This window comes from Parus major, chromosome 20 (assembly GCF_001522545.3).
Source record: "Parus major isolate Abel chromosome 20, Parus_major1.1, whole genome shotgun sequence".
Lineage (NCBI taxonomy): Eukaryota > Metazoa > Chordata > Aves > Passeriformes > Paridae > Parus > Parus major.
Window position 1 is genome coordinate 6,101,559 of NC_031788.1, and position 26,186 is coordinate 6,127,744.

Genomic DNA, 26,186 nt, shown 5'->3' on the forward strand with positions numbered 1-26,186 from the left:
GACCAAGCTGGAGCAGGGGAACGCTCAGGCTTTGCTTTTCTCCCCTCAAACTACAGAGCAAACAGGACCATGTGATGTGCTAACCAACGTGCTTTATTTTAAGTTTTCCACAGTCATTAAGGATTTTGTTTGAACATTAAGGATTTTTTTTTTTTTAACTTGATTGGTCAAAGTTCCACATTTAATTGGTTTTGGCAATTTGGGTTCAACCCCCTCGAGTTCCCACCTGCCGCATCACCCCAAGGCTACTCCCATAGGGTAACCCCTGCAGCAGCAGCTGTGGCTGGTGAACATCTCCCTGCCAGCCCTCCCACCTGGCCCTGGGGGTCAGCAGCAGCATAGGAGCAGGGGGATGCACTGGATCCCTACCCTGGGCCAGTTCATCTTCTCAGCTCCCCAATTTACATTGTCAGAGAAACTGGTCCCAGCACAGGGATCCAGTCACTCACCTTCCGTAAAACAAGAATGAGATCTCTATCATTCAATCATCTATTTCAATGACTGATGATTTCAGTTTAATATTTTATATTCTTACAGAAAATAAAATAAAAATTATCTGATAAAATGGTGATTAAAATCACAGTCAATTTGCAATGCTTTCATTGAAAGTACCCAAGCAATCTGATTAAAAAAGACGTTAAGAATCAAAGCCTATTTTTAAGAAATGTCAATAATATTCCAATGCAACTTGTCCACTGACCTGTGACTCAGCGGGTCATTTGTGAGTGAGTCAATCTCACAAACCTAAGACTGGCCACAGTTACCAACGGTGAAACACCACCGATGTCCAAAGTTAAGTCAGAAATTAATTTGGTTCCAAACCCCCATCCGTGTACTCAGAACCAGGCAGCAATTGCTGTCCCAGGTTTTCAAAACACTGAACATGTTTGGAAACAAACTGTGGCCTTCCAGTTTCCAAAGCATGGAGCAATGCACTGAGTCCTACCAATACATCTCCCGAGTCATCCCTTCACACACAAACCTGAAGAAATATCTCCATCCTCCAAGAGAGAATTACTCATGAGATGGCAATGAGACCCCAGCCTTACACCCTGCCAGAAGCACCTGGCCACGCCGCCTTCTCCCCAGCCAGGTTCTGATACACTCACTCACATTGGCTTGCACATAAATAATCCAGTTGCCTCCACCCTGTTGCCAGGGCTGCTTTCCAAAACGAGGTAGGGTATCAGAAACTAGAGCAGCAAGGCTCGTCAGCTCTCATGGGGGGACAGGCATCTACCCAAAGATGCTCCATGCTTACAGGTTGTCCAGTTAACAACCACCTGTGACAGAAGGACTCTGGGAGAGTCGGATTTGTACCTGCAAAAGGTGGGGAAAGATCTCCAGAGAAAATAACAAATGGATGTTGTGACACTGACCAGAATTTCTAAAAATAAAATTAAACCAGAAGGTCCCACACAGTGTGAGCGGCCACGTGGCTTTTCCTCCTGTGCAAACTCTGACGATTCCAGTGCCCCAGTCCTAAGTGAGTGAGTCCTTCCCCGGGGGTGGCTTTGTTCATATTTTATTTAGTGCACTTAAAGTGACATTTTCTACAGCTGTCACAAGTGAGGTGGCATTTTCTGCATGGATGTTGGCCCATGCAGGGAAGGTCCCCAGCTGGAAGATGCTCTTGGCCCATGTGTTCATAGCCAAGCTAAGAAGCAGAACTCCCATAAGATTCATGAGCAACCCAGTTCTTGCCTACAAAAGAAATACAAAGACAGCTGTTGAGTTTAGACTGGACATCTACAGCATGTGAAGCACGAAGCTATTTGAATGCAAACATTTTAAAAATGGAAGGCTTAATTGCTGTTAATATTAGCAACATTTTAAGCAGGCTTAAAGCCACAAAGGCCATTCTGCAGCTGCTTACCAAGCTTTGATCCATCAAAAACATTAACATCTGTTTAGCCTCAGGAATGTGAGCAGGAACTGCGACTAAGCCTAATTTTACTCATAAGCTTTATTTCACTGAGCTGGGGAAGTTTTCCTGCATCCAGAAACCTATGAAAGTTGAGCTGCTGATTCTAGAGGAACAGGACAAAGGGCTGGGAGATGCTGTCCACATTCAAGACCACTTTTATCACCATTTTGAGCCACAGTGTCTCCAAATTTCAACTTCATACAAGCTCCTTCCATCCTGTTCCTTCAAACACTGTTGAGAACAGTATCAGACTTCTGTCTTCTCATTTTACTACATATTGTAGCACAAACAATACAGAAAATTCCCTTCTTTAAACACTCAGGTTGATTGTTTTCATCATTTTATGCATCTAAAGGAACTTACCATATCCTTGACCATCAAATGTCCAGAGGAAAACGCAATTGAGTTGGGAGGTGTTGAGACTGGTAACATGAATGCATAGGAGCATCCTATGGTTCCTGGTATCATTAAATAGAGGGGATTTACTTTCAGACGAATGGCCTGGAAAACCAGAAGAGAAGAAATTGGACCTTGGAGATTTGAACTGCCAACAGATGAATCAAAGGGTGCAAATACCTAGTGCACTGGGCACAGCTCTATCCCACACTCTGTGATAAATAATCACATCTCTCACAACAAAGTCTGAAGGATTATTATCCTTCAGTGCCCACATTATGCTACAGGACTTGTTGCTCCCAAGGTTTTCTAAGAGCCTGAAGCCCAGGAGCAGGAAGATTTCCCAATGCCTGTCCCAGCACAGACCCAACACAAACCTGCCCATCCACAGGGCAGGGCAAGGAGGGGGCAGAGGACGAGCTGGTCTTGCCATGGGATGACCTTACCAGCTCTGCCAAGACAGGCAGAAAGATGATAATAGTGGCAGTGTTGCTGGCAAACTCCGTGAACAAGGCGATGACAACCGTGATGAGGATGACAGCCACGGGAGGTGGCACACCCTCCAAGGGATGCAGACGGCCTCCTATCCACACAGACAAGCCAGACTCCTGCAGAAGGGGAGAGTAAAAACAGGAGTCATCCTCCTGCATCCCTGCAGGGGAACTGGTCCTCTCCTAGAACTTGTCCTCAGGGTGTCTCACAGCAAGCAGCTTGCAAGGAGTTGTAGCCTCATTAGTTATGTGCCGTGTCTTGTTGTCACTTGGAGTTGAGAAATATGTCCTTTGAGTGTGGTGACTGCATTGATAAAAGATTTCCAAAGCCAAATGAGAGCACCAAGTGACACCCTGATAAAATCCAGCCCTGCTGGGCAGGATGATGCCACGTGGCATCTGCTGTGGCCTCACCTCGCAGCCCTTGGCCATGGCAAAGCCTCCTCCAAGCAGCAGGATGATGTTCCAGGGCACCGTCTCTTGGGCCTTCCTCCAAGTCAGCAAGGGCTGGGTCTCTGTGTTTGGTGCTGGACAAAGAGGAAAGGCCCGAGTCAAACACCCACCCGAGGAGGAGCGTCAGTCATCGCCTGACTGAATGACAGCATGAGTATGACAGCAGTGCTGAAGCTCACTGACCATGAGCTACTGATCAAATACACACAAGGAGTGTCTTCATTTAGCCAACTAAAGGAACTTTTAACTTAGTATCAGATGCAAAAAAATAAAAAATAAAAAAAAATTCTAGCAATAAAGTTTTCTTTGAGGCTTTCTTGATTTAATATTTAATATTGGGTTAATTTTCTCACTGTAACAGACATAAACACTGTCTCCAACAGATGGGGGTCCACAGAAGGAGGAAATTTTCTGCCATTTGAATTACAACAATTTATTAAAATTCCATTTGTCATTCAACAGCCAATGAGTTTTACAGCAGAGAGCTCATCTCCCTTAAAAGCCATTTCTTAATACGTGATAAAGTGAGCTCTGTTGTATGAAAGGATGCACTAAAGGGACTGAAATTTTCTGTTGAAAAAGGGCACATATTTTATCCACAGGAGGCCTGATTAAACATCTTCCTGTGTATGTACAACTCAACAAATGTGCATGACTCAGAGCAGATGCTATTTTGTTCCCACAGACCCCAGGCAATGCTCCATCATCCACAAAGGGCCTTCATCAGCTACTTCTCCACATTCAGATCATCTCTTATTCCAAACAGTTTATGAATTAAAATCTGTATTTCATTGCTACTTAACAGGTCTGACCCAAGACTTCAAAACCTTCTGGAGAGCTTGAGCTTTAGGAGTTCAAATTCTAGAAACTGAGTTAGAGCACCTATATCTGAGAATGGACAACTAGCCCAGCTCTACCCTCTCAGAGGCCCATGCTCCCCTTGAAGAACAGGAGCTGTTGGGAAGTCAGACACCAAACCTCCACCATCAGGTCTGCTATGGTAAATGAACACCCATTTCAGGTCACTTCATCCCACAATGACATCAGCCCTGACAGCTACACCAGTAGCTGAATCATTCCTGCCATTAGCAGCAGGGCAGTGACTGCTGAGCCTCTGCTGGAAAAAACCTCTCTAGGATGAAATGGCACCTTGGAGCTGCCCCACACAGGCGGTGGCACTGCTGCAGCTCCCAGCAGGGACAGCATTGCTTCTGGCCCCATGCCTGCCCTGGCAGGACATAGGCAAGCACAGAGTCCCTGCCTGGAGGGGTCCCCTACTCACCTTTCAAGTCAAACCACCACCTGAAGGAAGGTTTTTGTGAAGGGAAGAAGAACAGTATAATCACAATGGTGATTCCTGTAACCGCATCTGAGATAAACCTGTCCAAAAGCAGCAGAAACACTTGTAAGAAGCACAAGGCTGTAGAATTACAATGTTTATGAGAACAGGGATTTACCAAAGAAGATTACAAGTTTCCATCAGGTTTGAACAATGCTCGTTTTTCACAATTCTTTTATTTTTTAATTCCCTGTTGAGCTACATTTCTACCATGGGCTGTGAACCCCTCCAGAAAAGCTGCCCTACAAAAATAAAAACCAAGATCTAATCCCCACCATGCTGATGTTCTGGTTTTCTGATTGCATAGTTATAAAGACAAGTTTCCTCAGCTTGTTGCAGGGAGGAAGAGAGACAGAGCCCAAACCATCTTATTTATATGAACTCTTTGCAAAATGCTCAAATTCTCATGTGAAGGGTAGGCTCCACCCAGAAAAAAAGCTTAAGCATGTGTTAGATTTAATAAGTTATTAATTGATGAGGGACAGGTTTATAATTACTTTGCTATATTAAGGAAATATTTAGCAAACTAAGATTTTATTTGAAAAAACCCACAAAACTATGAAGGTCTCTTCTTTAAAAAATAACAACACCCTCTCTGATAGGAGATAGGATAGGATAGCCCCTGGAATCAACTCTTGCCATCTCTCTTCAGTCTTCAGACCCCAGTGAAATCAGTGGATTGCCTAAAGAACTCAGTATTTCATTCTAAATATATAAACAGCCTAGGATGGCCTCAAACAGACACACCACAACTTCCCACTAGCTTTATGAATCTCCTCTAGGAGAGAGAAAAAACAAAGTTGGCTCTGCTACTTGATGCTCATTTAATTTATTCCAGGAAACCTGAGTAATGGTGTTAAGCAACACAATCAGAAACTCAGGAATGTCAATGAGTTGACATTTGGAAATGTTAGTGCAAAATGGCAGAGAAGAATGAAAATAAAGTCTTACCCTGGTGCAAACAAGCTTGCCCAACCTGGAATGAATTTGGGATCCCTAGAGAACAGCATGATTGCAAACATGCAGAAGAAGAAGAAAATTGCTTGTTCTGCAAACCTGAAATGAAAAGAAATGAGGTTAAAATGCTGATGTGCTAAAGGGGTGGATCCAGGCTAGGACAAGTATCCAGCTCCCACTGCAGCATCTTGGCTGAGAAGTGAAGCTGATTTTCTAAAAACAGCTGCAGTGAAACATTGGAACAGATTGTAAATCTATTTGCAAATACTGGTGTTTGCCAGCAATACTCTCTTATTGGAAGACATTAAGGAGAGGCAGGATGGAGATCAGCAATGTCACAACAGCTGGATGCAAAGTTGACCCTCTGGGTGTGGCACAGAGGAAAGGCCAAGCAGCTCCTCATGGTCATTCCTCTGACCATGTCCCTCCAGGACACCAGCCAGGGATGGTGGCACTGCAGCTCAAACAATACAAAAGGATGACTGAGATTCAAATCATACATGAGACAGCAGGAACAAATTCCTCCAAGGTCAAAATCTAAAGGCTGTCCCTTAGACACATGACAAACAGCAGGGTAAAAGGCAGTATCATTCACTAAGTATCTAGTGGGGTTAAGGTTTAACCAAAGTTTAAGATGATGCCTCAAAATTCTATTTAAAATCTCTCTGAGCACAAGCAAGGGCATATAAGCCCTTGGGAAGAGGCTGCTTGAGCTGATTTTTAGTTATGGGGCTGCTAATCAAATTGGTAGAGCTCAGCTTAATGGACTTTCCCACTCCTAGATCTCAAAGTGAGACTTTGATTCTTTCAGAGACATTTTGCAGGCTGCTTGATAATGTACTGAATGGAATAAATAAACCAATTTCTTTCATTTACAGCACAGGCACAGAGAGCTGTCTTTGAAGAACCACTCCATGTTCCACACAACAGAAATAATTACAATGTCAATAGCACGACACAAACATCGCTGGGTATCCACAGAACTGCCCTGAGTATGAAAATACTATTTTACACATGGGAAAGCACAGACCATTTAAGGATAAACCCTACAGTTTCAACAATCTTCAGTAGTCTTGGTTGCCCAGAATATAAGTGGATGTTTGGACGTATGAAGGGTTGGATTTCTGGAGATACTCAGCTTTTCCTGCTTCCTCCTGTTTTTGGCATTTCTCAGAAGTCTAAAACTCATGTTTCTTTCTGCTGGCACCTTACTGCAAAATATAATCCCCATCACTGCAGTTTGTACCAGCTTTTACTTTCCTTGCTTGACTAGCATAGTTGAAGGAATTATTCAGAAGAAATAATGTGTTCCATAGCGTGGATCTGACTTCTTTCTGCATATTTTCTCTAAGCTTTAAGATTTCTTAAAGTATATCCACAATCCATATGATTCATATCCATAATATGATTCACCAGCCTTCTCAGCAAATGCCTCCTGCTTTGCAGGACAGGTAGGCACAAACCTTTGAAATCCAGCCTGTGTTGGTTAGCACCTAGCACACACAGAACTGGGTTTGTTCCTGGACTAGAAAAATCATGAAGAGTAATCAAACAACCCAGCATGAATTCCCTCTGTAACAGGAATGTTGTTCTTCAGAAGATTTGAGTGCAAGCTGCTATTTGCAATTATTCATGCTAGCAAAGGTGAGAAGGCTGGAGCGTGCAAAAAGCAAAGTTCAGCAGGTTACAAACAGACTGAGTAGGAATATAGGTATGCTTTTCTTTATAAAGCTCCATTCCCCACAGTCCTCCACTCTTAAAACAGGATATTTCCAAACCCACTTAAGGTCTTTCTCATTTTTATCCCAACTTGACAACTCACTTTGTTGGACCCAGTTTCTGATAGTCTTCCTTTATCACCTCCTTGGCTCGGGCTTCTGCATCCACTCTTATATTTGACTTTTTTGTTTTCCAGCCCCTGCCAAGAAACACAATTACATTTTTACATGCATTTTTTACGTGCCTCTGACCTTACTGACACATAGGAAATAATGCATTTTCTACACAGCACATGCAGGACTCCATGTCCTTCTCCATCTCTTCAAGGTTCAAAGAGCTGCACATCTCTGGCAGCTCAGTTTGTGTTACCTTCAGATTATGAAGACTAACAACAAAAATTTCTGCTGAGATAAAGGTAATAAGGCTTTATTTTATATAATAAGGCTTTATTTTATATATTCTTTGCCTCTGCATTCATACAAAGGAGACCCTGCAGAGGTGAGGAAGTTTCCTCTCATTTATATTCTGAGCTGTTTCCTCCAGCAAGGGCTGTGATTGCCAATTTAAAGTCCCAACATTGCAGGATTTCCTTGTCTTCCTTCCAAGCAAGTTACCTACTTGGGCAGAACGACTAGGAATAGGGTGACACAGAAAATGAATCTGTCCCTTCATTTTTCAAGTCACTTGTAATTTCCTGGGTGATCCCAGGATGCTGCTGAGGATTAACAAAAATGCGAGGAATTTCTAAGTGGCCGGGAATGTTAATGTGCTCTTGGCTAAGCCTCTTAGCCTGGCTGCACTGACTGCACACAGTTTGCTCCTTTGTAGCATGTGCATACAAATGATATATTCAGATCTTGCACTTCATCTCCCATCACATCCCATGACACTGAACCTGGTTTCTAACGCTGCCTGTGACCTTAATTAAACCTACAACCCCAAATTTCTGTATTAGATACATTTGTCCATCTCTGTGGTCCCTGCCCTTCCTTAATTCATTTATTGTTTCAAAGGGATATGGATGGATGTTCTATATAGATGAATGGTTGATCATTCAGAAGCTCCTGCACTTCAAGTTCCTTACCCTCTAATTTCTTGGTTTTCGGGAGGTGTTATTAACAGTTCATACCTCGGCCTTTTAATGCCCTTTGGATCCAGGCAAAGCCGAAGTGCCCTGTGCCCTGCTGCAGACACCAAGGAGCTGCCTGCAGAGAAAGTGCAGCCACTGTCCCCAAGCAGTGACAGCCCAAGCATCCCAACAGGCTCCTGGGGAGCCTTGGCTGCACTTGAGAAGCTTTGCAAGACACGAGAGTTTCTCCTCCTCACCACAGGGGAATTGTGGTATCCGCACTGGCCCAGCAGGCCCAGAGCGGCCGGGCCTTGCGCGGGGCCCGAGCCAAAGCAAACACAGAGCCCCACGTTCCGCTGCCTTCGGCCTCTCCCCTCACCTGAGGGGCTGTGGCCACCATGGAGCGTGGAACAGGCTCCACACGAGCCCTGAGGGGCTGTGGCCACCATGGAGCAAGGAACAGGCTCCACACGAGCCCTGGCACATGGTGTGAGCAGCACAGCTCTCAGCAGCGGGAGCCGGCCGTGCAGCACGCAGAGCCTCCGCTCTCCTCCTTAACCCACAAGGACAAGCCTTCAGCATTAAAACTTTCCCATTGATCTTTTTTTTCCCCTATGCCTGAGACAGTGTAAATATTTGGACACCTGTTCTCTTTTTTTCCCCCTCTCCCCACATTTGCATTTTAAAGTCAAAACAACAATTAAAGACTTTTCTAAATATTACAAATTCTGCATGGTCCCTGGAGGAAGCAAGACTCTGGCTTTGTTACTATCACTTGTGAGAGCGTGGAGGGGGAAGAAGGTCTCCACATGCTGCAATCACTTTAGGCTGTGCACACTAAGGGGTTGCATGTGTCCAGCAAAGATTTACCGGAAAAACATGTTATTCTCAGTTACAGATTAACACGTTGTTGTAAAATTAAGCCCTGTTGTGAAGTAATCTGATCCAAACCCAGGTTTTTGCCCTGAGGAGAAATCCTGTCTCTTTTATGGGGAGCTAAGATTTTATCGTGGTCTTCAAAGCTAGATCCTGCTTTTCCTTCTGTCATTAAAAATCTGCCATTTCCCCTCCACAGGCCAAAGCAGGGAGTAAAACAGCATCTTGGCTGAGAAACCTTTAAAAATTATACATTTAACTGAGTGAATATAATACATACTCTGCACACATTTTTCAGTTGGATAAAGTACATGTAACTATGAGATATCTTTAAAACCTTCCTATTATTATCAACTTTTTAAAAATAGATGACTTGTTATGGGATGGGCCTGCTAGAGTTAGTTGTAAATTCCCCCACTTTCTAGGAGATGATCCTGGGTGATATCAGTAGATTTAGCATGAGAAGCATGATGAACACATATTTAATAATGCTAATATAACCAGACTACATATATGTGAAGTGAATATCAACATACCTCAGGTTAATTCCTCCATACAGGATGGAGATCCATAGCCATCCCATGAGAAGAAAAATCAGCATTAAAGGAAATGCAAACATAAACCAAGAACCAAAGTTCACCACATCACATTCTGGAAAATAACTAAGCAAATGGGAAAAATCAAGTTAATGCAAGATGGGAAAGCAACCCTTCCATCCATGGGTAAACAAGCATCTGAAATCAGCAGTGAAATATCCCACAAACCTGCCCATGTGCGTTTAAAAACTAGCCCTGTGCATGCCTTGGGAGTTATCTGCACATATGGAAAAGTGAGGAGCGTTGTGCTGGGACAACTCCCAGGACACCCAGCCACCCCCATCTCACCCAGCCCAGCTGTGCAAGCCTGCAAGGAAAGATCTGGAAATCTCTCTCCAGATGGCCAAATACAAAGACACTCCTGAAAACCCAGGATTAATTCCTGCTACAGAAATGGTTGGAGAGTCTGGGCATGAACCTCACAGGATGCTGCAGTGCCCAAGACAGGCCGTATGTACTTCTTGTAGAGTTCAGCAAAAGTAGGAAATACCTGTAGGCACCTGGGCTGGCACAAATTTCTGCTCCTATGCACATAGGAGAAATCCTTTATGACTAAGAAAACAGGCCAGAAGAAGTGGGTTCATTATTTTTCTTTCTCCCATACAGCAATAGCTATAATTGCTCACAAAGCACTACACAGTCTGCTTCATCAAAACAGTTACCAGGTTAATTGTAGGCGTGGAGTCAGGTCCCATTAAATTCAATGGGATTAAAAGCATCAGTGAGGTGAAGCACACATGCTCCAGTTTGGCTGACAGCCTGCCTGGCTATGCTGGAAACCTGCTTATTAAGTCTAAGTGCACACCTTGCTTCCATTTCCCAAAATGTTCTGGAAGGGCATGAATTTTCCAAACCAGCACTCAGCACAGAAAGGAATTTCCTACAGGGATGAAGAATGTGTCTCTGTCTTGTAGGATTTACAGGGATCCCCAGGACATCCTCCCATACCTCTTCAGCTGTCCCAGAAGGATGAGGTTTGGTGCAGTTCCTGTCAATGTTGCTGTACCTCCAATGCTGGCTGCATATGGGATTGAGATGAGGAAACCTTTCCATATGTTTGTTTTGTATTCCTCCTCCTTCTTTAAGTCTGAGAGAACATCACTGGAAAGCTCCTTCTCCTCCGCCAGATCTTTGCTTTAAAATAGTCCAAAAGAGAATCCGGTGAAAGCCCTGGTTTAAACACAGTGCAACCACTTCAGAGCCTTGACAGAAAGTGAATTCCCAGTTTTTAGAAATCCAAGCTACCAGTGTGCCCAAGGACACCTTATCAGCTCAGTGCTGCAGAGGGGTCTGCTTGGCAAAGTGCCACACAGGACTGTCAGACTTGCAGGGGACAGAGCACCTTCAGACCCATCCATAGGAGCTGGGGGTGCCTGTGCCTTGCCCAGCTCCTCAGCAGCTTTTAACACTGAGCATAAAGTCCACAGGACTGCCAAAAGGAAAAAGAACCCAAATTAAATAGATTTGAGGAAAGAGACATCTGTTCCTGAAAAGATGCTTCCTCTCCATCCTTGTTATGAAAGTAGGACCATTGCCCATGTGTAAATCTTGGGGGGTTTTACATCATTGGCTTCACACATTTAATGTTCCTGAGAAAACCAAGGCACAAATCCCCAGCAGGAAACACTTCTGGCTATGATTTCAGTGTGACTGAAAAAAACCTCTGTAATGATTTGGACATGCAGAGGGATGGTGGACACACAGAGGAAGGTTTTTATCATCAGGCTGCTAGTGACCAGGATATTCAGTATAATCAAAACATTGCAATGATTGAATTTCAAATTCCTAACACTTGGTCTAGCTCAGGGGATAATTCTCTCTCAACTATCTAATACAAACTTTATAGTTAACTTACTCCTCAGTACTTGCCAGAAACTGCATCTCAGTTGGCACAGTGTAAAGTTTATTCTGTTGTAAAGATGCTGAAAAAGAAAGATGAGGACTTTAAAACAGTTCAAAGCATCTAGAAAATTCTCCTTGAACCAGACAGAGGGACAGAGGAAACAACTACCATTTTAGAGGAAGGGCTGTGCAAATGAAAGGTGAGCTCACACCAAGGGGATGGGGTCAGGAGCACCTGGCGGGGATGAAGGAGCCCCCTCCTCCTGCCACTGCTCCAGCCCCACCACAGCACCCAGCTTCTCCTGCAACACCCAGGCACTTGGCAGCTTTTGCCACAGGTTGGCCTTTGGGATCTTCTAACACAGCCAGGACTTCCAGGGCATCCCTTATCAAGTCATGGGTTTGGGGTGGGTTTTCTTTGGAGGGGAGGGATTAACCAGAAGTGATTCTTAGGAAAAAACCCTGTTGGGCCTTGTTGTGTCTGTAAGAAAGGGTCACTGAGCTTCACTCCCATGGGGTGAGAATTTTACACCCTGCATATGTCTAGTGCAGTCACCATAAGGCTGTAATTCCTTCTTTAAAGCAAGAGTGAGATACATTTGGGGATTAGGTTTTGTACCAGGCCTTCCTGACAGGAAGGACTGTTCCAAGCCCATCATCATCCTCTCCACAAATGACAGACCCTGCAGGCTGAGCAGCCAGTCGCAGTCAGCTGGGACCTGCACACCACTTGACCACACCAAACTCAGAAATCAGAAAATGGAAATGCAATACAATCACTCTCTGTTACCAGACCTGGCATTAAGGCTCGTGGTATTTGTGGTCATGGCTTGACCTCCTGAGGTTGGGAGATGTGCTACCAAACCCCATTTCCCATGTTCCTCATGGGACTGGAGCACTTGTGACTTATCCACCTTCAGCCCAGGTGGCCCTTCCCCTCCCTTGCTGGCTGTGCTGCCTCTCCTTGTCCTCTCTGCATGGTTTTGGGTCCAGAGGTTTGTGTGCCTGCACTTCCCTGTGCTCTGCAGACAGCTACCTACAGAGTGCAATTCCTGGTGCTGCCACCCAAGCAACCCCCAAATTTCCTTGCACCCCTTCTTAGCCCAAAACCCATTCCCCTTCCACCCAACATGACCTAGAGATCTGAAGCATGGAGAGGTGCCAGTGGTCAAAGTCTCTGGACTCACTCACGTGTGCACCAAAGACACCGCGCTCTTTGCAGCTCAGTGAACCGAGGATTTTTGCGATGTCATGTTTTACACATCGCTAATTTACTGAATTGGAGTTAATTGGCTTGGACACACACATGCTGAGCTTTCATCCCAACCTTGCCATGATGAAGAGATGTAATTAGAAGGATGAACATTAACCCATGGTTGACTGTTGATCTTTCAATGGATTTAGCCCAAAGGCTCTTACGCTTCTGTCCCACTGAAGCCCAGTCCTGGATCTGCAAAAACATTTCATTCTACCTCAACATTTTCAAATTTTTTTTCCCCTGCTAAGCTCAGACTACCAGCCCATCTGGGCAGGATCATCTGTGAGTTATCTTTCAAGGAATGATTGCAAAGGTAACCATGCAAAGGAAAGCCAGGCATACTGCAGAGCTTTTCCTACAAAACTTGTAAAAAAGGAATTGAAAACTGTTACCCATCCATAAGTCAGAAAAGGCCAAAGATAACAGAGTTTGGACCCAGCTGCACACACCTCTCATAGAGCAGTATGAGAATTCTGTGGCTATTTCACCAAAATACCTCATATACCTTAGAGGCAGAAATGCTTTTCCTAGATAATTTTTGCTTGAATGACATTTTTACTCTTTCTAAAAGGTTGAGAAGACCTGAAAAGGACTATTTTCACCCACTGAAGGATGCAGGCAGCAGTGCTGTGGACACACCCTGCCAGTACTGCCTAGGACTGGGCAGTCAAACCAGGCAGCAGTGTCCAAAAATGCACATTTCCCACCTACCCCTTTAGAGACATAATTTCCAGGTCTGTGACTCAGTTACACCTCAAGCACTGAAAGTAGTTTATCTTGAGTTTGCAGAATATTCGCAATGAAGGAAAAAAAGAATGGAAATTATTTTCTTGTGATTTTTTTCCTGGAGATATTTAAGGCACTAAGAGAAATGAAATATTGCCAGTGGTGGGTTAGTGGGCAGAAGCAGGAGAGAGGTCAGGCTCAGTGGTACAGCAGTTTCCAGCTTGTCACACAGCTATTGCTGGAGATGTCAGACAGAATTGCAGGGCCCACCTCCAAAAGGAAAGTTCTAGAAGCTGAAAAATGTCTGTTGCTGTTAAATTTATAACTCTGCTTTGATCCACGAGAAGCAGCTGAGACTTCAGCTGCACAACCTCACTACCTGTTCTCCTGCATCAGATGCCTAGCATGTGAAAATGAACAAATTATTATACCCGGTTTTAGCTGTCAGTGACACAAGAATGTAAATATTTGCTGATCTAGAACGTGCTGCCCACACAGCTGAGCACAAGTGATGGAAAGCTTGAGGTTCATCAGAAAAAGAGTGTCATCAAGTGATCAGAGATCACTTAAATTCAGGCACCGTGTGTGGAAGCAGAGTCCTACACAAAAGTGGTTTTGTACACTTGTTGAGACTTATTGCTGTACGTCAAATGCTTTGCAATGTCACATATTCTTTATTATAGTTTGAATCGTTATTTTTAACCACCCAAATATTTTTTAGCCTCATGGACTCTACCACAGTGTTACGAAACCAAGTCCATTGGCAAACAGATTTTTTTCACATGCCATTGTACAAGTTTTCTTCCACATACAGCTCTCTTCACGAATGAATCTGTCTTTTCTGGAGGACAGATCACAATTCAGACAGAATATAAACATTTAATAAACTATGAAATGAGTATACCTTTTTTTCATCTGCACATCTCCACTCCTAAGTGTAACATTAGATTGATCACTTTTGACCCACTTCAGGTTTAGTACTTCCTTCAAGGAACTCAGCTTTGCTCATCCATTCAGAAAGATTACAGAGAAGGATGAGTCTACCTTGGGACACTAAAGTTCAAATAAAAAGTCTACGTAAAAATGTGCATTTTGATGTACAAAATGTACATTTTATGGATTATTCCTCCTTCACTTGTACCATAAATAACTTTTAAAAGCCTTTATCTCAAAAAAAAAACCCCAAAAAACAAAAAACATCATCACACCATCACATGATATTTGCAAAGCATCACTTTATTAATTCTTCTACCTGCATGCCCCTCCCTTGCCTTTTCTTGTTTCTCTTAGCACTGCAGGTGTTGTGAATCAAAGATATTAATTCTCTGCTTAGCCTAACAGTGTCTAGGACAATGGGGGGAATCCTCCTTTAATGTGTTCCCAAATTCTACTGTATTTACAGCCACAACTACACGGTCAGAGTCTGGGGACAAAAAGGTTAAAAGCAGACAGACAAAACACAGCACAGGAAATTACAGCAAGGAAATCAGTGGGATTGATTTTAATAAATGTGAACAGTCAAAAATTCATAAAGCAAACACGATAAAGCAACCTGGAGTGCAAATATCTCATGATTGCTAAACATCAATGATGAATGATTAATTATATCTTTATTAGAGTGTGCACATGTTTGAGCCTTCTTCTGGGGACTCCTTTACCTGCCTTAGGACCCAGCAGGAACGAAGAAGCCATTGCTTTTAAATCACAGAGGCAGATGAATTGCTAATTAGTGCAAGAAAAAGCAGAAGAAGAAGAAGAAGCTGTGACTACTGCTCCAGCAATCAGCAATAGCTGCAAAAGGGATGTCAGGATGTAATTTCTGGTTTGCTGTTTCTCATCACTGTCTGCCAGAAGCCCAAAGTTCTAGCATTGTGAGGAGAGGGCTGAAGAAAGGCCTTACCTGGCCACATTCCCCTGAGCTATCCTCAACCTGCTCAGGAACAACACCAAACAGCAGCATTGAGATGGAAAAAAACCCACAAGGCCCTTTATAGATAGACATTTAACCTGCCAGCCTTTCCTTGAGTCCTTGCTTTCTCCTCCAGCTCCAGCTCCAGTTTCATGGGAGAACAAACAGGAAAACAAGGAGAACACACACGTCCCAAGCACACAACAGCTCTGTGTGCCACAGCCAGGGACCCACCTGCCCTCCCTGCTCCATCACACAGCACTCTTCACCTGCCCTCCCTGGCTCCAGTATCCCCACAGCATCCCTACAATCCCACCACCACTGTGCCACAGAGCTGGACTTTAACCTGTGCCAGCAGCAGGTTTATGGAGCAGGTTGGCTGGGCATCGCTGCTTTTTGGTTTTCCAGGCCACTCATAAGCATTGCATCCTGCATGACATGAGGAAGGGGCAGGATAAAAGGGAGCTTTCTGCCAGTATTCTTCCACCATGGGAATAAAGTGTGCAGTAAAGTGGGACCAGCCCTGAAATCGAGCTGCAAGCTAAGGAACATGGTATTTGTGCCAGTGAAGTCAATAAATGTGGGCAGATTTGAGAGCAGCAGGGCAGACCTCAGCTGGCTTATACTACTGCCCTGTCTCAATTACCTTGGTTTTCTTCATTTTCCCTGTTCATATCCTTAGATGTGTCTTTCTCCCCAAAGAGGCTTTTTAAAATTGCATTTGCTATTGGAAGCATCATAGCAGTGGAGGCAGTATTACTTAACCACATGGACAGGAAAGACGTCGTCAACATCATCCCTAAGATTAGTCTGGAAGAGAGAAAAAAAGGAAAAGCTGAATTTCTTCAGTTTGGCAAGTTCTTTAACACATTAGGAGGAAAAGCTCATGCACAGAGATAACAAAACCAATACCAAAAAGGATTTCCATGACCCTCCTGAAACTGGATGGAGTACAAGGATGGAGCTGAACCAAACGATTCTCCCTGTGCTCCCCTGGCCCAGGGGCAAACAGCTGAACAAACACAGCAAGCTGGAGAAAAGGGGGTGTGGACAGCCCCACCGTAGGAGCAGCACAGCAGAGCCTCTTCCCAAGCACCTGCAGCTCACATTGCCCACGGAGAACCCCTGCCCCCATAGTCACCTGGCTGGCTGGACTCCCACCAACATGAGGACCCGGAGAGCAATCCTGCGGTGTAAATTCCACTCCTCAATGGCCGAGGCCATGATTAAACCACTGAGGAAGAGGAAATTGGTGTCTAAGAAGTACTGTGGGCAAACTTTGTTAGATGGGAGGATCCCCAGGAAGGGAAAAAGGACGATGGGCAGCAGAGCTGTCACAGCCAAGGGCAGTGCCTCCGTGCACCAGTACAGGGCCATCAGCAGGATCACATAGAGACATCTTCCTTCCTGCAAAAGGAGGAGAGGAAAAGTGAGATGTGGCATTACATCTTGTCACTTAGAGACACTTAGAGAAGCAAAATGCTTCAGTTACTCCCTTAAGGATACAGTACTTTTCTCAAATAATTTCCATCGAGTACAACATCTTCCCCCTACTTTGTGTAAGGGGTTCAGGACTGATCTGAGACCACAGCAAAACAAAAATCCTCCTTGATTGCCTGATCTTCTCACATTCTGCAGGCTGGCAGGTATCAACCAAGGAACCTTTGGAGATCAGGAACTGTCCCACAATGTTGAATTAGGGCTGGCATTGCTGCTAACACGCTTAGGTGTCTGACCCATTTAAAGTTTGTGCTTTCCCTCCAACTTCCACAGACCACGCTCTGCACAGCTATGCAAAAACAGCCTTGGGAGATGTATGTTCCACTCATTTACAATAGGCAGCACACAGAAAGGTTTCTTCTCTTGGACCAGAGTCCCAAGAGACTTGTGAGAACTCATTCCATGGCAACTCATCGCAGCCCCTACGGAAGTCAGTAAATCAAGCACCCTGGTGTCACACCACTTCCTGCAGGCAGGCATCGCCCAGCATCTCCCCAGCCTTGGCCAAGGCTGGCACAGACCCACAGCCCCCATGCCACAGCGTGAATTCATCCATCCAGGAGGCACAAACTAGACCAAAGCCATTTGTCACGATAGCCATGGCCAAAATAATGAGCAATGGAAGGAAGTCGGGAGAGCGGCCCCAAGCCCAGGATGGGAGAGCCCAGAGTGGAGCTGGGCTCGGTCACAGCAGGGCTGAACAGGGATATTGTCAGCAAGCACAGGCAGGGTGCCCACAGCACTATAAATAACTGCTGAGAATCACTTGGAACCCACAGAACTATTTATTTTATCACTTTTCCAGCTTGTTGAGCAGGTTGAATTGCTACTCAAAGGCACCTCTGTCCCTCTGCTGGGACCTTCCTCCCCTGGCCCGAGTCTGGGCTTCTGAGAGGGAGATGATGGCTCTGCTCCCTGCCAAGGCTGGGAACAGCATGGGCTGGGGGACTGTGGGGAGCTCCATTTTGGGGATAATATGGTCTCAGCCACATCATTTGAGGGTTCAGCCAGGCACCAGAACAGGTACAGCACAGTCACCATCTGCCTGTTCACCTGTGAGCAATCTGCTGCAGGCCTGGGCTGAGTGAGGTCAGAGCCAACATGGATTTATTGCCCACTACATCTGCATGTGAGGGTTTGAAAGGGTTAATTATATAATTTCTGATTTACTTTTAGCACCCAGGCTTTGCATTCACAAAGGGTCCTGCTAGCAAGGCTCCAGCACTTCAGAGTACTTGGAAACATGAACACAGCAGAACTGAGTGTAACTGATATTTTTTTTCATACATTAATTGTAGCAGTGTCAATGCCTCATATGAAATGCCCAAGATCTGGATTTAAAGATCACTTTCAGACCTAATTTTAGATGCCAATAAAATTACATATGAGAGTGTGTGAAGCAAAACCCTCCAGCTCAGCTCAGCCCTGGCACCTGGCAGCTCTCATGGGCTCCCTATGCTCCACTTCCCCCAAACCAGCAGGACCAGAGCAGCAAACCTGGCAGTGCTAAACTTTACAAAAATAAAGAATCACGTTTTAAAGTGTTTTCCACTAGATTAGTTATTTAATTCCTGTGCCAACTGATAATTCCTCTTTACTATTGTTCTTTTTATATACCAAATAATAGCTTTCCTCTCTTTTCCATTTGATTTCCAGAGGCCATATGGATAATTTTTTTCTCCCACTGAGTAAATAGTCTTCATTTCACTGCAAGGAAAGTTGCACCAAAATCAACTTCAAAATAAAGACACTTTAGCTTTTACAGAAGTAGAGCAACTGAAAATATTTAACAATTATATAAGAGCATATCAGTGAAGGCTTTAATTGACTTAATATAATTAGAAAAATAGATGATGTACAATTTAGAAAACTAATTATAAGTAATGGATATTTATTCTCCAGTGTATGGAAAATGTTCTGGAAAATACTGCAATGAGACACAGCATCAATCTAATAACTCCTCTTCACTGCAAGATCAAAAGCCAAGGGGCAAAACCAAAACAGGGCAGAAAGAACTGCTGTGTGAAAGGCTTCCCTGAATTTTTGAAACCTATATGGATCAACAGGAAACCACTTGAAGAAAGCCATAGTGCTGTTTATTCAGTTTATTCTACCCTAAAAGGGGACAAATTGCAGCTATATTGAAAAGATTTTTGAGACAGGACTACCACTGAACAAAAAAGGAACAAGACCAATCCACAATAACTTCAATTTCAACCAAGCATTTCCCAAAATGAAAAAAAGCCATCAATAAAATTGAACTAAACTCTATATGAAATTGAAAGCTTTTTGATCTCAAGATATTTTGCAAATGTTAATGAATCAATGTCCCCAGTGTTTGGTATGTTTGGTTAGCACACAAACAATAAATGCTAACAAATGTCAGGAGAATGGTCCTTTAGGGATTTGGCCAAGGGTTCCCCTGGACAGGCTGAGCTGAACTCGCTGCTCTGTGTGGCACCATCACCTCCACATGATCTTTATCCTTCCATCCCTTGGCTGCATCCTTGTCAATACTCCTCCCACTTCTTGTATCTCCCTGCAGCTTTGTATTCATATTTTTCACCAGAATTCCATCAAAGGTCATGGTGGCACATATGAACTTTAAAATGGATCTTGTGATCAGGTTAATTTTATAGCCATTTAATGATTTCCAGGAAAGCACTTGTGGCTCTGGACTGCAGCAGCTCTTCTTCCTGTTGCTCAAGAGCCTCGGGATCGACCTCTGCCCCTCCAGACACAGATCCTGTCTTTGCTGCACTCAAAGCACCGGGGATTTTCCACCCTGAGGGACCTGCTGAGCTGTGGCAGAGGAAGCCAAGCCACGAGGCTGTCTCCTGTGGGCAGGAGACCTGGCGGTCTCCAGGAAGGGCAGATGAGGTGCTCCAGGGGAAGGAGGCTCTGGCAGGGAATGTGGGTCAGGTAAGGCGAGCTGGCTCACCCAGGTGGAGCCCTGGGACAGGCACAGCCACCAGTCCCCACTGTCAGCCTGAAAGGGACAGCAGGATCTTCGGCTGAGCCTTGTTCCCCGTCAGACACAGTGCCCACAGCTTCCCCACCAGGCAGACTCTGCTCTCCAAGCAGCCCTGCCTTGGCACTGCTGAACTTGGGGTTTTCTCCATCAACCCCAGAATGCTGCACAGCCATCACAGCCCCATCAGCCCACACAGGCTCCCCACCACCCTATAACCGGGTAAAAGAGAGGCAGACAGGGCTCCTCCAGGACCTTGATACCAATACCAAGAGAGATTTTGGCTGAATTGGAGCTTTTCAAGCCCTTTTATCCCTCTGCTATCACAAAGAAACATCCTAGCTGTGATACACAGAACCACTTGGAGCAGAAAAGAAGCACTGAGTGTTCTCATGTCACAGCTGTAGCTCTGCTGCCAGCCTCACTGTGCTCACTGCCTGTTCTCCAGCAGGATGGATATGTGAATCTGATTTCTACTAACCCTGCTCCTGCAAGCATTATGTAATCTGGACACAACCCAAGCCCTGTTTACCAGCCTCCCTGCCAGTGGAGTCATTTTGCTCCTGCTGGCTGTTTGCAGAGTGGCTAGAAAGGAACCAGTAACAAAGGGCCACAAAGCTGCAAGAGCTTCAGGGAACCTATTTTCCTATGCTAAAATGACATAAAGCTTATTGAACACTTTTATTTAAACTTCTTGAAGGATTTTGTAGTTGGTAATAAATAAATTATAAATAAATAAATAAATGAATCTCTGTTTTAAAGTGAGACAGCTGAAGCTCAGATAAAGTGGGTAAATTGAGTGTGTGGCAAAAAGTCACCAACTCAACAAATAGCAGCCTGGTAGACTCTTCACTGCTTCTGTCAACTTTCACACATGTCATACACACAAATATCACAATTAACCACCTTGGCTGTGGGCCCTGTAGGTGTGTTGAACTAATTACATATTATGATCATATTATGATTGATTTTATTTTTTTTTTAATATTTCCCAAGGGAGGCTACAGACCAGCCTGGCATGTGGTCAGCATCCCTGGTGATCTCCATATGTACTGGGGCTTGTAGCAATACACCCAGTTTATTGGCACACAACAAACTCTTCAGGCAGTTCTTGCAAAATTATTGTATGGAAGTTGTCTGAATATATAGATTTTAAGGTAGCCAGGGTTAGATGTATGAGATTTTAATTTTCCATTTAGTTACTGACACAGTAAAAATATTTATTATCAGTCAATTTCTTAGGCTGCAGGATTACACTAACAGAACTTTGCTCAGTATTGTACAAAAATGCTTCACTGAATGTGGCTTTTTCTGCACTGTCCATCTGGCAACAGATTACAACATTTGTGTTCATCATCCTCAAAACCCTTCCCAGGGATTTCTTCCTCAATTCTTCCACACCTCTTTTCATAGAACCAGAAAAACAAGTTGTTTGGAAAAGACCTTTACCATCATTGAGTCAACCATTGCAGACACAGGCAGGAATCAGGCAGACATATTTTATATGCAGTCTTGTTTTTCAATTAATATTGACTCTTGTCAGTAAAGATTTCCCTTTCTCCCAGCCCAAGTATTGCTGCTTTCACATCCTCCCAGTGTCAGCTTGCTCTGTGTCAGGCTTGCCCTCTCTCTGGACTGAAGCTCACAGAGGATGTGGCAAAATGTAGCCACTGCACTTTTAGTTATCCCCCTTTCCCCACTGAAGTTCTTGCTCTCATCTTTTAACTGACCATTGCTTCCAGTTTTGTGAAACTGGCCTTCCCAAATCAACAGCACAAACACTGCAGAGATGGACTTCGTATATGAAATGTAAAATCAGGCTGCAATCACTTATTTCTCCTGCCAAGACTGCTCTTTAGACTGTTCCCTGCCTGTCCATGCTCCTGCTATGCTCTCCAGCTCCCTCCAGCATGCAGGACAACCCACTTCCATCCCCTTTGTCTACATTTCCATCACGCCTCTGCCCACAAGGGCGCCCTTCATGCTCTTTGCTTTCCAGTGCAAGCAATGTAATTTTTCTTCTGGAAGATCTTAAAGTCTCCTTGTTCTAACCAGGAGGACCCATAACATCCAAGTTAATTTTAAATTGCTCTATGGCCACCGAGGAAGTCAAGTCTGTTTTCTGAAGGCACTGGGCCCTATTTGCCTGCTTAGAGCTCCTTTTAGCAGATTTGGCTGCCTCAGCTGTTACCAAGCCAAGAGGCTGTAGACATTGAGTTCATTAGAAGCTGTTGGAACAAGCTCTTTGCACAGCTCATTAAAAGTGCCCCCATGCCCCTTCCAGCAGAACAGTTCCTCCAGCCCCTCCTGCCCTGCCCCAGCTCTCTGCAATCATTCACAGCCCTCCAAGCAGGGGGGTCTCAGGCACTTCCACTCACGGGACAAGTATTCAGCCATTTCAGCAGCAACCAGAGCGTGAGGTGACACACAGACCCTTGTGCACAGAACTGGCTCCACACAGAGCATTTCCTTCTGCTGCCTGACGTGATGGACTCAAGCCACTGTTCCAGACACAGCTTGGGGAGCACACCCTGAGGTCTCAGCAAACACACCCACAGAGCAGGAATTTCTCTGTTTAAGAGAAAGGACGTTGTAGACAATACCATTTACACAAACCTCCCTCTCCACAACCACAACCTACAGAAGCCATCAGTTAAAAACAAGGGCAGCTATCAGCAACAGTGCCAGCCTTGTCACCATCCCTCTGTGAAGGGACTCACATAGGGATCTGGAGAAAAAATCACTGCAGAGTGGCAGCTGGCAAGAGCTCTAATCGCAGCTTGAAGAGATGTGGATGCTGGAGTCCATCACCAGTGAGCAAGAGCAGACTTGATGAATGATTTTTCTCTTTTGTGTCTCCAGGGGGATGTCACTAAGGTGTAGGTTTCACTGGAAAACCCACTGCACCCACATCACAGGGTATCACTCAGAAAGGACACACTAATCCACATCCTGTTGTGGTCTATCAGCTTTAAGTCGTGGTTCCTTGGTCTCCAGATCCAAGTGAAATGCTGCCCTTGAAACCAAAGTTGAGGTGACTGTTTATGGCAGAAATCCCTTAGGAGATTAATATTGCTGAGCATCCTGGCAGGTAGAACATAAATGCTGACATGATGTGAGAACAGATTTTTAACATCGGCAGAGCAGCAAATTACTGCAGAGGTGCCTGTGAGACACGTTTCTCACAAGGGAAGGCTCATCCTGAGACCAGCAGAGGCTGAGCTCATCTCCTACCAGTTTCTGTTGCACCCTGCCAGGCAGCACTCTGACCATCCCAGCAGGAGCACAGGGTTCTCCAGCTTGTCCAACACCCCTGTGTTTCAGATGTGCAAGCACTCAGCAGCATCACGGTTGTTACAGTGGCTGCACATCACACAGGAGCTCCTCCTGCCCCGGCCTGCTGTCCCTGGATGCCCTGCCTGGGACAAGTTCCCAGTAGCTCCAGCAGCAGCCCAGTCAGTTGAGTTCTTGCTGAACACCTGCAGCAGCTCCTGGCTGTCCAGGAGAGCGCGAGGCTGGGCTGGAGCCCTGGGTCAGGACAGAGCGCCTGACTGGGGCGGTGCAGCCCAGGGCATGCTTTGCCATCACGCGCCAGGAAGACTTCCACACTCTGCCACCCCTGATCCCCTGCCTGCTGACCCCTCACCTCTCCTCCCCCTTGGTGTTTTCACACTGTGGTTAAAAGCATAACCTGCTCCTTCCCCTCCCACAGCCCCTCAGCAGCTCGGGCTGCGGACGGGGGGTCAGGCAAGCTCCAGACGTCAGAACTTAATCCCCTGTTGATGCAACAGCAAGTTTCTTTTCTTGTTGAACAAGTGAGAGAGTTTAGTGTTGAAACCCTGGATGAATCATTGACCCCTGAACATGAACAGATACAATTGCATATGGGAGTTAACAGCTACAGGTTCCCTCCAGTGCCAAAACCTGGGAGAATTTGGGGAAGCTGCAGTTGGACTTGCTTGAAATGTTGCATTGGTTCACTCATGTGAGCATCCAGGTTTTGACAGGCACCAGTAGAGGTACCAGCCATGTCACTGCTACCAACTCTGATGCTTTAAAACCCATGGAGAACGAAGAACAGACCCCCAAGGTGAGCAGCCAGCTCTGCCAGGGTCTCCTTCCACTACCACAGCTGTATTCCTGCTTTGCCACCTGCTCAGCTGCAAACATTTCTACTTTGTAAATACCATATTTTCTTTGATAAAACAGCATTGATCAGACCACCCTGTTCATGAGGTCCTCCATGGACTGCACCCTGGAGTGGGCTACCAGCTCACTGGAGGAGCCGAGTGGGTGTGAGCAGCACCTTTACACTACAGAGACATTTTGAGTTCTCTCCACATACAGAAATCCCTTTCCTGAACATCCAAGACCTTGTACACCCTGCATGGCACTACACACTTCTACCAGCACACAGAGCACTAGACCAAGGCCCTTCCCACAGCGCTGGGTTCATCTGTGATTTGTTCTCACAAAATCCCTGTATCACAATCCTAACCCCTGCACAGAGCAGACATGAGCTTGCACTTAGCATACAGTGAATCTCCTCACTCTCTAATCCTATCCCACAATTTTACCAAGTGCCCAAGTCAAACAGCATGATACTAAATACACTTTAAGTCATTTGTTCAGCGATTGAAAATGAATGTAGAAATGTGACTATTCACTTATGAATCCGCAAGGCAATTTAGTACCTGTTGTGCAATGTGTTTTCTGCTCCATGAGGCAGACAGTCCTATTCATAACTCAGCCAATAATATAAATCAGAGAAAAAAAATTACATTAAATCCAAAGAATTGTCTCTTTTAATATATGGCATCATTAAATAAAGCAATGGTCAATCTGTATTGTTTTTTACTTTAACAGGTGCATTTTGTATCTTAAACAAGAAGGTTTCACCTGACAAGCACTGAACAGGCAGAACTAAGTGCCAACTTTGTGTCCTTACAGCAATTAAACTATTCTATATTCACTACATACTGATCATTACTTATTTTCTGATGTAAAAAAAGTCATTCTCAAACGGATATGAGTCAGAACAGGAGGGTGAAATCCTGCTTGCACTGAAGTCAACAGTGCAAAACTCCACAGTATCTTCACAGCCCCGTGGACTTCCACCCGACGCTCAGAGGTTCCTGGTGCACAAAATCTGTGTATGTAGGACAGCCAAAGAAATCCTCCAGCCCCCAAAGTCTTGCCACAGATTGCTTTATGTGTAGTTCATCACATGCTAAAGCACAAGCCTTGAGAGCAGTTTCCACATTTACAAAACAGCGCTTATCTTACTCGCAAAGCCTTTTCAGCCACAGCCCCAAAGGTCCCCCTGAGAGTCCCCCACGGCGGTGTGGGCAGCCCTGGGGTCTCCCCGGCATTCGCAGCCCTGCAGCACAAACAGCAGGACAGCTCTGCAGGTCCCAGTCCCACTGCCGGTGCCACTCCCAGGGCAAACTAACTGGGGACTTCTACCCCAGCTCTGCAAGCCCAGCCCTGGGTGATGCTGGTCTTGCCTCAGTTTCCCCAGATGCCATTTGGGCACTAGCGATAAGAACTACAGGGCACTTGGGTGCCAGTAAAAGGCACTAATTATTGCCACTGCGCTTGAGCTGATGCTGAACCATACGATCCTCCCACCTCCCAATGTCTATATAAGAATCTTAAACACAATTCACGTTATCTGTCCCTTCTTCCCTACGAACCCGACGTGGCGGCGGGATGCCCCCTCCATTCGCACTTTAAGTTGTGGCAAAGGGGTGAGGAGCTGTGCAGCCCTCACTCCGCTCCCTGCCCGGCAGGCAGCAGGGTAACCCTGTCCAGAGCCACATCCTGCGGGTGCTGAGCGGCACGGAGCGCCCCGGCTGTGTCCCCGCAGCTCCCGGGGTACAACGCTGCTCCACGCACTCGGTCCGTGTCCCGAGGCAGCTCCCCAGTTTATTCTCCCGCTCCGTGATCCCAGCCGCTGCCCCGCAGTCTGTCGCTGCCCGTGGCCCAGCCCGCAGCGCCCACCCGGCTCCCGTGCGCGGTACCTTGGGGGGCAGGCTGAGCAGGATGGGCACCAGCGCCAGCGGAGCGCACAGCAGCACCACGAACCTCCGCACGCTCCACGCCTTCTTCACCAGCGCCCCCAGCGCCGCCATCCCGCGCCCATCGCCGCATCCAC

At 45.5% G+C, this 26,186-nt stretch overlaps 1 protein-coding gene across 1 annotated transcript; it reads right to left on the reverse strand.

The window, feature by feature from the left end:
* Positions 1 to 75: 75 nt before the first annotated feature.
* On the reverse strand, positions 76 to 26,186 carry SLC13A3 (solute carrier family 13 member 3). The gene is made up of 13 exons (XM_015647705.1): positions 26,053 to 26,186; positions 16,700 to 16,965; positions 16,205 to 16,368; positions 11,679 to 11,745; positions 10,772 to 10,957; positions 9,764 to 9,889; positions 7,386 to 7,481; positions 5,558 to 5,662; positions 4,550 to 4,647; positions 3,229 to 3,341; positions 2,770 to 2,931; positions 2,291 to 2,428; positions 76 to 1,704 (listed from the first exon to the last, which is right to left on the reverse strand). Exons 1-13 carry the CDS (start codon positions 26,161 to 26,163, stop codon positions 1,519 to 1,521), a joined length of 1,818 nt encoding a protein of 605 aa, XP_015503191.1. The 5' UTR covers positions 26,164 to 26,186; the 3' UTR covers positions 76 to 1,518.